This window comes from Theropithecus gelada, chromosome 4, assembly GCF_003255815.1.
Source record: "Theropithecus gelada isolate Dixy chromosome 4, Tgel_1.0, whole genome shotgun sequence".
Taxonomy (NCBI): Eukaryota; Metazoa; Chordata; class Mammalia; order Primates; family Cercopithecidae; genus Theropithecus; species Theropithecus gelada.
Window position 1 is genome coordinate 82,510,111 of NC_037671.1, and position 14,298 is coordinate 82,524,408.

Here is a 14,298-nt window from a genome sequence, read left to right on the forward strand (position 1 = left end):
TTTGCATTTCTTTGTTCAAGGTGTTTATTGCATCTCAGAGGGCATACATGCACTGGGTTTTTAAACTGAAATACAAACAAAGCCATTTTGAAATTGGTCTTAGGTAATTTTTCCCCATTACAGTGTATGTTATCCCCACAGTAAATTCAGATACAACCACTTTTAAATGGTACCATACATCTATTAAATAATTTGAAAAATAGGCAAACACCTTTCCAACCCAATATGCTTTTATGAAGAGCTGCCAAGCCACTAGCAACACTGATCAACAGTGACCTCATTTGTGCATCAAAATCTTAAGCCAAGCCATCAGCACAGACAGTATGACGACAAATTAAAACTTAAAGAATACAGTATGTACAGTAAAAGATACAATTCTCTGAATTAGTTTAAATCCTAATCACAATGTTACAACAAAACCTACTTTGAGCTCAATTGAAGGATGGAAGAACACTAGTCTACAAAACACACAAAGAAATACTAAATTAACAGATGTACCAAAAACCCACAGTAAAGTAAAAATATCTGCAGTAATATCTTTAAATTACAGATATACCTTGGGGTGCCTTCAGAATAACTTGAATAGTACCTCTCTAACTGCATTTTCATGAACGTGATACAAACAGACTCTTTACTTTTCAGTGCATTTAATCAAGAATGAATAAATAGGTCAATTTAGATGCAAAACCTGTCAAATATAATTAAAATATATATATTTTAATATAGCAGTGATAAATAGGGGATTCTTCCCATATGATTTTTCATTCTTGATAAGGTAGTTTCAAAGAGAAGTATTTATTATGGACGTTAACCTTTATATTTTTTAAAATAAAATTTCTTAACATATACAGTGCCACAAAAATAAACATTTCTCACAACAGTTGAAGTTCCTGTGATTGGAAAAATGTACTGCACACTGAAAAAAGTTTTGTATATTTATGAGTGTTTTCCTTATTATCTGATATTATCGCACTATGCTTGTAACAGATACAGAAGAAAAGATAATTTATGGGAAGAGTTTCGGGTGTGTTCGAAAGTTATATGTACATTGAAACCTTCAAAAACACAGACACATCTTTCCAAATAGCTCACCACACAACAGCTGCATCATCTGTCCTCAGGCGAAGTCCAGAAAAGCACTAAAGGCATCAGTAACATCCATTCATTGTTTACATCGTACAATACACAAATAATCCAAATACACTACAATTTCGAGAGTAGGGATAACAGCTAAGGTAGTACACATTCCTAATGTTCACTTTCACGGCTGTGCTACACATTTTGGAAGAGAAGTTATGAGTAAGCATTGGGTTTGGTACTGGTGGCTCCCTTTGAAACTGAGCATCAATCTCATTTGAAGTCTCCAAATTCATTTATTTTCCTATTCAGTCACAAAAATTGCAGCTGTAAAGAAAACAAGAATTAGAATTAGAAAAAAAGAGTATTACATAGTCCTCAAACATTTTACCTCCCTTGCAATTTTACTTCACAGTTTCTGCAAACAACTTTTACATAAAAAGGTCTCTGCATGGACAAATTCACATTTACATACTTTTCACGGCTTTTTAAAATAAGCTTAACATTTTTAAAATTTAGCCAGAAATTAAAAAAAAAAACTTTTGAGGTATAGTTTCATTTTAATAATTATATCAACAAAAATTTGAAATTTAGACACATATTAAAAATTTTAGTAGCAGGACATTCGGTATAGCATTCAGTATCTAAGAGCAGCTAACCTTTAAAAACGTCAGCCAAAGAAAAAGGGGGCATGGCCACGACCTTACATTATTTTTTCATGTATTCAGTTACAGTGTTCAATGAGTCACTTACTAAACAACTGAACCAGTGACAGAATAGAAGAGAATGGAGAGATCCCTGGTGACTCAATGCCTTTTCTCAGCCACTTCCCACTCATCTCCTTGGCTAATTCATGCATCATTCATTTCTGCTGGAAACATTTGTGGGGTCTTAAGTCTTAGCCGCATAGATAACTCTTCATCAAATAGTCATTATCTCTGTGTGTCTGTCTTTATCTGGCTCTGTCTCTGTCTCTCTTTCTCTGTTTCTCTCTCTCTCTCAGGTAAGGACTGTCTCAAGCATATCTGTTTCCTGTACTTATCAAAGTTCCAGGCATATGATTAGAGCAACATTTATTAAGAGGTGAATACAGCCTGCTCTATGCAGTTTCCTTGGTCACTCCTGAAAGTTATTAAGTGTTCATTGTCTCACTTATGTCTACATTAGCCAATCCAAAGTGTAATAGAAAAGTTGGGCATAAGGAGAGTTTACCTGACTGAGATGTCAATACCTTAAAATAATACATCATTAATCTTGTATATTAAAAAAAAAAATCAAGAATCCACAAAGATCTTAGTAGGCATTAGTGAAGGTTTTTAAGAAATATATGTAGCACAGTAGGTGCATACTGAAAACAACACTGGACAGAAGTCCAAAAACACTGAGTTCTTCCTTGTGGGACACTGGGCAAATTCCTTAATGCCCAAGGATCACTTCTTTTGGCTGTGAAATGGAGACAAAAAATTTCTGGCTAGTTTATCTCACATGAGTGATCTCCTACTAAGAAGTGGATGTGAAAAGTACCATGTAAATTATGTTCGTCCATTCAGCAAGGATTTGTTGAGAACCTACCCACTGTGTTAGGTGCTGGGGTCAATAGTGAACATTTTTCCTTCATTAGTTTCCTTCCATAACTTCCGCACGACTCATTTCATAAATTATATGAAATTTGTGAAATTTAAAACTCGAACATTAGAAATTTAAAATTCTGCTTGAATGCAGAAATGTAAAGAGTAATAATCTAAGCTTTATGGGGCAAAAGAAGGATAAGCAAAATAAAAATACAATTATGCAGTCAAATACATTCTTAGATGATTTCTAAATGCAATAGTATAAATGTTGACTTTCTATAAATTCCAGTCATCATGTAATAAAGTGGCAATTTTCTAATTTACCAAGTAGCTTGGGCACCTTTTTGCTTTATTAAAGCTAATCGTTGTGCTTTCCAGGATAAGGACAATTTGGAGGTTACTTGTCCTCCCAGTTACATAAATTAAGACTTTAAAAAATTCTTAAAGATAGCTTTTAATATCTTTAATAAATTATTTTAATAAATTATTACTATTACATACAGCTATTCAACACGCAGAAATAATGAATACCTCTTGAAATAGCTAAGCATTATACAGCTCATTATTACAAGCCTACAGGAAAAGCTCAGTATTAGATACCTTAAATTGTTTACAAGAAATCCTTGATGTTAAGATCCGCTAATGGGTCCTTTGCTGGAGGTTTCTTGGGACTCTGAGTGGCAGGTGTAGGGCTTGGAGAAAGCTAATGGGAAAAAGACAGCCCCAAAGAGCAGGAATAAAAAGGAGAGGGGGAGAGAGAGAGAGAGAGAGAGAGAGACAGAGAGACAGAGAGAGAGACAGAGAGACAGAGAGACAGAGAGAAAGAGAGAGAGAGAGAGAGAGAAAAGCATTAGGCAGAACACATATCAAAGAAAACAAACATGCAGAAGATTAGATGGTTAAAGGCTTATAAAATCTACTTGTTCTACATAGTCACAGAGTTGTGTTTAATTCTGGACTGGTAAAATATACTTCAACTGATATTTGGCTTTCTTGAACTTCTCTGACATTGGATTTAGCCAAAGTAAAATTTAGGGACTCCAGTAGAACAATATGGATATGACTTAGGGAAGTTGTGAAAAACTAGTAACATAAAGATACTATGAACAAACAGTAAAACAAACAAACAAACAACTGTTTTCTCTATACAAAAGCATTTTTACTTTGAGTCATTAGTACCTCTAAACTAATAAAGCAATTTAAATGGCTTTTCTTATAGTGAGAGTGAATTTGAAGGAAAAATAGGAAACAGTTTGCAGAAAGCTATTTAAGAAATTACTTACACTTATTAGCTAAATATACTAGAATTTCATATACATTCTTTTAAGTGAAAATCAGTCAAGTTTGAGGGCACTGTTTATTTCACATGACCAAATAGTTTCCTAGTAGTGAATGCCACTAAATTCTAATGCAATCTATTCAGCTCTCAGAGAAGGCTAAAACTTATTATTAAATACAATAGGAAAGAATCATATTGGACTTGCAGCAAAAGTAACAAATAATTAACTTGCCTTGTTTCTGTTTAACCAGAATCTAAATTATTTTTTCATTGTGTCACAGATACAACTTCCGGGAGCTGACTTTTACAGGACACAAGGTCTTGAAAAATCTCATGTAGTCTATAGAGTAATAGTTGACATCTAGGCTTTGAGTCTAATTAATCTCCTATGCTTGTAGTAACATGCTGGGACTGTGGGCCAGTGATGTATATTTTTATTAGTTCAGCAAACAGAGTTCCAGAAGTGTGGATTTTGAGCTTTGGTCCTATGTCCAGAAACTACTGACTAATTATATTATCTATTTGTCAAATTTCCATGTTTAAAACTGGGACATGGGCTGAGTGTGATGACTCGTATCTGTAAAATTCCAGCACTTTGGGAGGCCGAGGCAGGAGGATCACTTGACGCCAGGAGTTTGAGACCAGCCTGGGCAACAAGGCGAGGCCTCATCTCTACAAATAGTAAAAAAAAAAATTAGCTGGGTGCAGTGGCTTGCACCTGTGGTCCCAGCTACTCAAGAGGCTGAGGTGAGAGATCCCTAGAGCCTGGGAGTTCAAGGCTGCAGTGAGCTATGAGTGCACCACTGCACTTCAGCCTGGGCAACAGAGTGAGACCCTATCTCAAACAAACAAACAAACAAACAAACAAATAACAACAAAAAACCTGGGATCTGCTTCATAGAAATATATAAAAAAAATGTAAGACTTGAAGTTCCTTAGATCAACTCAAAGATTGGTCCATTATTGATAATTAGGTGAGATGACGATATCATACCAACCAATGAAAAAATGCTAGGATAGTCCTGGCATCAGTAATAAAAAAACTACTTTGTTTTCTGAAGCTACCAACTCAACATTTATTTTATTATCTAGTATAATTATGCTTCTCCTCTGATATAGGAAATATAATCTAAAAATTACATAAATATGATGTATCATTACCTGGCTTATTATGAATTCAATTACTGATTAAAACAATGTATTTCCATGATACTATCTATCTTTTATTTTCATTCTTCTAATTAAGTAAATTGTTGCTAACATTGGTATTACACAAGAAAAACAACTGCCTTAAGTAATAAAATTATATTCATTTATTTCTGAAGCTTTCAATATATCAAACACAATAAGGTTAAAAGAAATCTCAGTAACATTGCTCCAAGTTCATAATAACAGAAATATTTCTTTTATTCAAAAAGATGATAGTCATGGATCTATTCAAACATCAAGGAAACATTTATGATAAATGAGATCCCTTAGAATTTAAGTATATCTAAGTTACACTTAACCACAACCATTATACCCAAAACTTTCCTCACTGTCCCCAAAAACAACACTACACAGGGTTCAGTAGTCTTCAGGTAGACTAGAAAATTTCTCCTGAAGCCAGTTATGGCCAGTAATAGCCATGAAGGCTAGGGCTTCTCACGTTCTAAATTTCTGTCTTTCAACATCCACCATTCTTTCTCTTGGTCCCTGTTGCTTTTGAGGGGCAAAGTGAAGAAGCTGAAAGGAAATCTTGGTAACAGGTCCATGGATTTAGAGATGCATCAAGGAAGCAAAAGGGATAAGGTATACTCAGAAAGTTCACAGCAGGTATTCCACAGATAAGACAGTATAAATACTGATTTGATAAGTTAAAAGTAGTATAGGACTGAAAACATTTACTCATAGCATTAAAATATATTTGAGCTATTTGGTCTAGTTTGTAAAGCATGCTGCTACCAAAGTAGTAATTTGGTGTCCTGACTCCATCCAAGTCAATTTCTCATGAGGAAAACTTCTTTGGTTTGACATGTACCATCACCTCAGCCAGACAATTTAAAAGAGGAATCAGGAAAGCATGATTCATCACTAAGACTAGCACCTCTAGCAGCAAAACGGTTCAACAAAGTGTAATATATTTTGTCATTTTTGAAGAGGAAGTAGCACAGTGTGTAGTAAGGAATTTAGCTTTACCTAAACTGAGGTTTTTCCTTTTCCCAGAAAGGTAACCTCTAAATCCTTCTAATTTCCCAAATGGTAGGTGTGTCTTTGTTATTCAAGGTGGGCTCCAGGAACACCTGACAGTTTATGCTAACAAGGTGACTCTGAGTGGAGGCAGAAAGCCCAACCATGTGATTTTAGGGCTGGGTCTTTGGGCCGCATGAAACCAGTCTGATCTTCAGAGGGGAACAGGGGTTGAAGATTGAGTTCCACAAAATGGGTAACAATTCAACCAACCAATCCTACATAATGAAGCATCAATAAATGCTGGACGCTGAAGCTCAGGTGAGCTTGCGATACTGCATGTGTACTGTCACACGATGATGCCCGGAGAAGAACCCACCTCTGAGGACAAAGAAGCTTCATGTTTAGAACTTTCCCAGATGATGTTTATGTATCTTTTCCTATAACTGGATCTAATTTGTATCCTTTTACTACAATAAAACTCTTATAAGTTTAGTGCTTTCCTGAGTTCTGTGAATCATTCTAGGAAACTGCTTAACCTGAGGGTGGCCATGGAAAAACCTCGAATTTGTAGTCAGCTAGTCTGAAGTGGGGGTGGCCCCGAGGACTCACAAATGTGTGCTTTTTTTCTGGAGTGAGGAGATTCTAAAAGGGACTATTCTCACAGACTATGCAGTTTGGCAAACTTATTGCAGTTAGTGTCACGAGTCTTGGGCAGACATGGCAGTCTGGAGGACTGTGCTGCCAACCTTTCTGGGTAACACTGGGAACACATGCTAAAACTACAGACTAGAAGCACCCACTTCTCTGGGACAAATGCCTTGGATGCCCTGAATATCTGGATGTTCTCAGGAACCAATTTGAATTAAGTAGGAAAACAATGGAGGGATCTTTAGACAGTAAGTTATTTCCATCATTTTTTCCCCCCAAATCTCACACTTTTGCAGATCTGTCTTCCATGCTCCCTTTACTTCTGAAGCAACAGGTATGAGAATTACATTAGGTAAAAACACTTTTTAAACAGTTTGCTACACCAATGTTTTATACTTATTAGTTAATGTCACTGGCTGGTTTGTGGACATTGAACAAACTGACCTGCGTGCCAGGTACAGCAGCAGCTCCAAAGGGCGGCCTCATCATGGGCTGTGCAAACATGACTGGCTGCTGAGGCATCATGGGCATGCCTGTCCCAGCAGGAGGCTGAGGAGGAAGAATGGAGAGTGGTTCAGAGCATGAGTGGAACCCACTAGGGCACTATCCTGACATTTATTGCTTTTATGTACTTCTGACAATATTTGAGGAATGCAGGACTATGAGGAAGTATAATTTGTAATTCTAACTAGGGATAATGTGAGGCTGTACTGTGAGGGAGAGAGTCGCTAAGGTGGGTGGGTAGCATAAGCCTGGTTGGCCACATGGTATCCTCATCCTAACCAAACTTTATTGTTGTTTATTCATCTTCTCTAAGCATAATTCTTGGAGAGATAAAAATTTGTTTCTTTATGAAAGATGGTCCTAAAATTGGCTGGTAAAATTGGTGAATAAACAGTCCTAGTATAGGCCGGGCGCGGTGGCTCAAGCCTGTAATCCCAGCACTTTGGGAGGCCGAGACGGGCGGATCACGAGGTCAGGAGATCGAGACCATCCTGGCTAACACGGTGAAACCCCGTCTCTACTAAAAAATACAAAAAAACTAGCCGGGCGAGGTGGCGGGCGCCTGTAGTCCCAGCTACTCAGGAGGCTGAGGCAGGAGAATGGCGTAAACCCGGGAGGCGGAGCTTGCAGTGAGCTGAGATCCGGCCACTGCACTCCAGCCTGGGCGACAGAGCCAGACTCCGTCTCAAAAAAAAAAAAAAAAAAAAAAAAAAAAAAACAGTCCTAGTATAATAATTAAGGGTTGATTTTGATGATGGGCTAAAGCTATTTGTAAATATTCTAGTAAAAATGATATAACAACGTACTATAGAAATTAATTTGATGGTAGAACATATTTTATGACTGATTTTGTCACTTCATGTGTAGACTACTTAAGGTTTAAAGCAGATGACAACTTTTTAAGTTTTACTTACTATGTTTTGGGAAGAATTATATTCTGTAGGAATACTTACTAATTTGGGATCTGGCAAATAATTTAGAAATGTCGATTACAATTTTTAGCATAGGTCATCACTCACCATTCCAAATCCTGCTCCAGGTTGTCCAACCGATGGGGCCCCGGCAACAGGAGGAACTGAACTGGTTGGAGGTACAGCTCCTTGCTACACAGATAGACAGACAGACATACACATACAAATAACACAAAAACACACAAAACAAACAAAAAGAACAATATAATTTGGTTATTGTTTATTTATTTTAAAGATGGGGTATCACTCCATTGCCCAGGCTGGAGTACAATGGCATGATCACAGCTCACTGCAGCCTTGAACTCCTGGGCTCAAGCAATTCTCCCACCTCAGCCTCCTGAATAGCTGGGACCACGGGCACATGCCACCATGGCTGACCAAGTTTTAAAAATTTTTTGTAGAGATGGGTCATGCTATGCTGCCTAGGCTGGTCTCAAGCTCCTGGCCTCAAGCAATCCTCCTGCCTTGGCCTCCCAAAATGCTGGATTACAGGCAAGAGCCACTGTACCCAGCTGAACATAATTTGGTTTTAAAATGACAGAATTTTAAAATGAATGCATGTCAAATATGTATGAGTGGATATGTAAAGAAAATCTCAAATTTCAGTTTTAAATTTAAAAAGGAAAATGGTTTTAGCACCACATCAATGATATAAACAAGATTACTGACTTGATGTTCTCTGTTACAGTGTCATTTGGACTTGCTGGCTTGCAGTTTGCTCACAACATTGGACTTTCTCTCTATCTTTTTAGACCCATCCTCACTGGAAATGAGTCAAACTTCCCTAAGCTTGTCTTTTCCTATCATCATATCCTCTAACGGTATTGGGTTAGACATTTGAGAATTGTTCTAATCTTTCTATATGGCTCCAATTTATATTAAGCAAGGTTTACAGGTGGATGTGGTGGCTCATGCCTGTAATCCCAGCATATTAGTGGCATTCACTACTAGGAAACTATTTGGTCATGTGAAATAAACAGTGCCCTCAAACTTGACTGATTTTCACTTAAAAGAATGTATATGAAATTCTAGTGTATTTAGCTAATAAGTGTAAGTAATTTCTTAAATAGCTTTCTGTAAACTGTTTCCTATTTTTCCTTCAAATTCACTCTCACTATAAGAAAAGCCATTTAAATTGCTTTATTAGTTTAGAGGTACTAATGACTCAAAGTAAAAATGCTTTTGTATAGAGAAAACAGTTGTTTGTTTGTTTGTTTTACTGTTTGTTCATAGTATCTTTATGTTACTAGTTTTTCACATCTTCCCTAAGTCATATCCATATTGTTCTACTGGAGTCCCTAAATTTTACTTTGGCTAAATCCAATGTCAGAGAAGTTCAAGAAAGCCAAATATCAGTTGACGTGTATTTTACACTTATATTAGGAGGCCGAGGCAGGAGAATCACTTGAGGCCAGGAGTTTAGGAACAGCAACACAGCAGTATGGGCAATGTAGCAAGAACCCATCTCAACAAAAAAAATTTTAAAAGTTAGCTGGGCCTAATTTTTGGTGGTGTGTGCCTGTAGTCTTAGCTACTCAGGAGGCTGAGGTGGGAGGATAGCTTTAGCTCAGAGCTTGAGAATGCAGTGAGTTGTGATAGCACCGCTGTACTTCAGCCTGTGTGACAAAGTGAGACCCTGTCTCTAAAAAAACATCAATAACAACAAAAACCTTCCATCAAAGAAAAAATCCAGAACTAGATATCTTCATTGGTGAATTCTACCAAATATATAAAGAATTAATATCAATTCTTCTCAAGCTTTTCAAAATAAAGGTAACACTTTTTAACCATTCTTTGATGCCAGTATTACCCTGACACCAAAGCTAGACAAAGATATCACAAACAAAAGAAAACTACAGCGCAATATTCCTTATGAATGTTGATGAAAAAATTCTCAACAAAATGCTAGCACACTGGATCCAGGAGCATATTAAAAGATTATACACCATGACCAGGTTTTACCCAGGAATGCAAGGTTGGTTTAATATATGAAAATTAACACATGCAATACACCATATTAATAGAATAAAATAAAAAATTACATGATTATAGTTAACTCCTATAATTTATGTTACCTCAGCATCTATTTAGGATACACCTTTAATTTTCTCATATCAGAAGCAGGGCTTAGTCACTCTTGACACAGTTTCTAGTTCTCTGCCTCCTCCCAGTTCCTTCAGGTGGTCATCTAGATATCTGCTTCATACCAACACCTTCCCTATGGGATAGCTAGATACAACCTACTTGATTTACCCCACTGTCCCCCACACTCTGCAGAGCTAACTGTACAGATATGCCACAACAACCAACTCTCAGTCACAGCGTCATTCCATGGAACTTGTGCCTGCTTGCTGTAAACCTACCAATTAAATTCCTGTGGAAAATCTGCTTGGGTGATATTCTAGACCCCAATAAAGGCCTTGGCCCACAGATCCCTCACTCTCACTCTCTTTTGCTCCTACCCACTGGTTGAACACATGTGTCCTGGATGGCTCCCCACTTCCCTTTGGCATGTTGCCCTCTTCTCCCTAGAATCTGTAAGTTTTATTACTTACAGATTCTGTAATTTCATGTGTTTTATTGTATGCCTCCTCTGTGTCTCACTTGACTGACACCTAACTTCTTTGCAGGTCAAGTTCTCTTAGAGAGTGGCTATGTTGGTAGAAATAACACAGTTTAGACAAGAGCCACAAGGGCATTTGCCAGTATAAACAAGCTTCCTGTGAGAGAGACATCTTAGACATGAGGCTTCCACCACAATAAAGAAGTATCCCATGAAAGGCACATTGTAAACAGCAACCTGCTTTTGAGGCCTGTCAGGGCAGGGTTAGAGTTTGCAGCCACTTTCCTAAGAGAGACCTGAAAAACGAATAAGGGAAAATCACAACAATGATCATATCAATAGATGTAGAAAAGCATTTGACAAAGTCCAACAGCTTTTCATGATAAAAAGTACTCAACAAACTAGAAATAGCACGGAAATTCCTCAACCTGATAAAGGGTATCTGCAAAAAGCCCACAGCTAACATCATACTTAGTGACTGAAAAAAAATGACTGAAAGCTTTCTACCTAAGAATAAGACAAGGAGGTTCTGAAAGTTCTAAGTCAGGGCAGTTGGCAGGAAAAAGCAAGAAATGGCATCCAGGTGGGAAAGAAAGAATGAAACTATCTTTATTCATTGATGACACAATCTTTTTTATATACAGAAATCCCTAAAGAATCCATATACAACAAAACTATCAAAGCTAATAAACATGTTCTTCAAAGTTGCAGGATATAAGACCAATATACAAAACTCAGTGCAGTGTTCCTGTGGAACTAGCAATGAACAATTGAAAAATGTAGTTATGAAAACAGTTCTACTTATAATAGCATCAACAATAAAATATTAAAAAATAAATTTAACAGAAATATGAGACTTGAACACTGCAACTATAGAACATTGTTGAAAGAAATTAAATAAGATCTAAACAAATGGAAAGACACCCTTTGTTCATGGGTTGGAAGACTTAATATTAAGATGGTAATAATCTGCAAATTGCTACACAGATTCAATGAAATCCCTATCAAAATTTCAACCACTTTTTTTTGGAGAAATGGATAATCTGAACCTAAAATTTATACAAAAATGCAAGAGAACCAGGATAGCCAAAACAGTTTTGAAAAAGAACAAATTTGGGGGAATCACACTTCCTGGTTTCAAAACTTAAAACAAAGGCACATTAATCAAAACAGGTGGTACTAGCATAAGGACAGACACATAGATCAACATAAGCAAATAAAGAGTCTGGAAATAAACCCACACATCTATGGATAATTTTTTTTCTCTTTCTTAAATTATTCAGCCCAATATGTCAGATGGTCAATTAATTTTTGACAAGGTTATCAAAATCAATTAATCAAGAAAGAATAGTCTCTTCCTTTTTTTCTTTTTCTTTTTTTTTAGACAGGATCTTGCTCTGTCACCAAGGCTGGAGTGCAGTGGCATGATCATGGCTCACTGCGGCCTCTAGTTCCCTGGCTCAAGTGATTCTCTACTTGCCTGGATCAAGCAATCCTCTTATTTCAGCCTCCTGAGTAGGTGGAACCACAGATGCATGCCACCACACCCGGCTAATTTTATTTTATTTTTTGTAGAGATAGGGTCTCATTATGTTGCTCAGGCTAGTCTCAGACTCCTGAGCTCAAGTAATCCATACACCTTAGCTTTCAAAAGTACTGGGATTACAGGTATGAGCTGTTGTACCCAGTCAGAATAGTCCTTTAAACAAATAATTCTAAGACAACTGAACTTCCACATGCAAAACAATAAATTTGGACCCCTATCATATAAAAAAAAGAGCTCAAAATAGGTCAAAGATTTAATGTAAGAGGTAAAACTATAAAACTCCTGGAAAGAAACATAGGTAAAAAATTTCAAGACCTATGATTAAGGCAATAGTTTTTAGCAATATGACACCAAAAGCACAAGTAATAAAAGCAAAAAATAGATAAATTGGAGTTTATCAAAATTAAGAACTTTTGTGCATCAAAGGACACTATCAAGAAAACGAAGAGCTAACTCGCAGAATGAGATAAAAATATTGGCAAATCATTTATCTGATAAGCATCTAGTATCCCGAATATGAAAGATCTCTTTCAACTCCATAATAAAAAGACAACCCAATTATAAAATGGGCTAAGGATATTGTAGGGTAGCAGAATATGCCACCCCAAAATACGACACTTTGGCATAATAATTACTTTGAGCTGAAGGCAACTGAAAGAAGCAGATACAAGAAAAGCTCTCCTCCTTCTCACTATTTGGAAAATAAATTTACAGAGATATTTCTCCTCCCCTCTCTATCAGGGACAAACGTTTATCACCAGAGACAACTTGAGACCCGAATCAGCCTGAAGAGGGCATCAGAACAAAATACCTAACAAACTTGACTAATTAGCCTTGAACTGCCATTATTTTCTCATATATTTGCCACCTTAGAGAGTCAAAGTCCTTTTCTTTTGTCTTGTGACTTCTCTAAAAATTTATTGTTCCTTTGCTAAGATGCCACCTAAGCCCATGTTCTAATCAAGCCTCTGAGTTACTCATCCTGAGCGCTCCCATGAGTAAGCATGATGCATGTGCTAATAACTTCTGTTTATTCCTTTTAATTTGTCTTTGGTCAGTCCAGTGTTCACAGCCCCAGCTAGAGAGTCTAGGAGCGTAGTAGGAAAAAAGAATTCTTCCTCCTCTACAACATAAATAGACATTTCTCTAAAGAAGATATACAAATGATCAATACACACATGAAAAGATGTTAAACATTGTTAGTCATCAGGGAAATACATATCAATGTCATAATGAAATACCACTTCATGCTCATTAGAATGATATAATAAATAATGAAATGAAAAATAACAAGTGTTGGGAGGATAAAGAGAACTTGAAACCCTATGTATTGCTGGTGGCAATGTAAAATAACGTAGCTGCTATGGAAAAGCTTGGCAGTTCCTCAAAAGTTAAACATCGACTTACAGATGACCCAGAGTTCTATTCCAAATAGAATTGAGGATATATGTTCATATGAAAACTCATATATGATAATAAAAATTTATTATGTGTAACAGAAACAACATAAGTGTTCATCAACTGATGAATGGATAAACAAAATGTGATATATCCATAAAATGAAATATATTCAGCCATAAAAATGAAGTACTGATACATACTTCAATATGGATAAACCTAGAAAATGTTATGCTAATTAGTAAAAGAAGCCAGGCACAAAAAGCTATAAGGGTAAGGGGAAATTGAAAGAGACTGCATTTCTTTTTGGGGTGATGGAAATATTATGAAATTAGATAATAGTGATGGTTTTGCAATGCTGTAAATATACTAAGAATCATTGAATTGTATACTTTAAGTTGTTAAAATAGTGAATTTAAATGTTACGTGAATTTTATCTCAATAAAAAATTTTTCAAAAGAAATAAAATACCTATAAAATTATATTTCACATTAATGCTTTACCCATCATTTCAATAGGGTAGGTGGTAGGCTATTTACTAGACCTGAATTGCATCATTAGGACTTCAG

At 36.4% G+C, this 14,298-nt stretch overlaps 1 protein-coding gene across 1 annotated transcript in view; it reads right to left on the reverse strand.

The window, feature by feature from the left end:
* SNAP91 (synaptosome associated protein 91) overlaps positions 1 to 14,298 on the reverse strand; it is a 174,399-nt gene continuing 160,101 nt past the window's right edge. Inside the window, exons 25-28 of the mRNA XM_025382349.1 lie at positions 8,271 to 8,354; positions 7,192 to 7,296; positions 3,249 to 3,351; positions 1 to 1,404 (exon numbers count right to left, since the gene is read on the reverse strand). Of these exons, the coding sequence (XP_025238134.1) occupies positions 3,259 to 3,351; positions 7,192 to 7,296; positions 8,271 to 8,354 (282 nt within the window). The 3' untranslated portion in view covers positions 1 to 1,404; positions 3,249 to 3,258. The remainder of the gene's footprint in view (positions 1,405 to 3,248; positions 3,352 to 7,191; positions 7,297 to 8,270; positions 8,355 to 14,298) is intronic.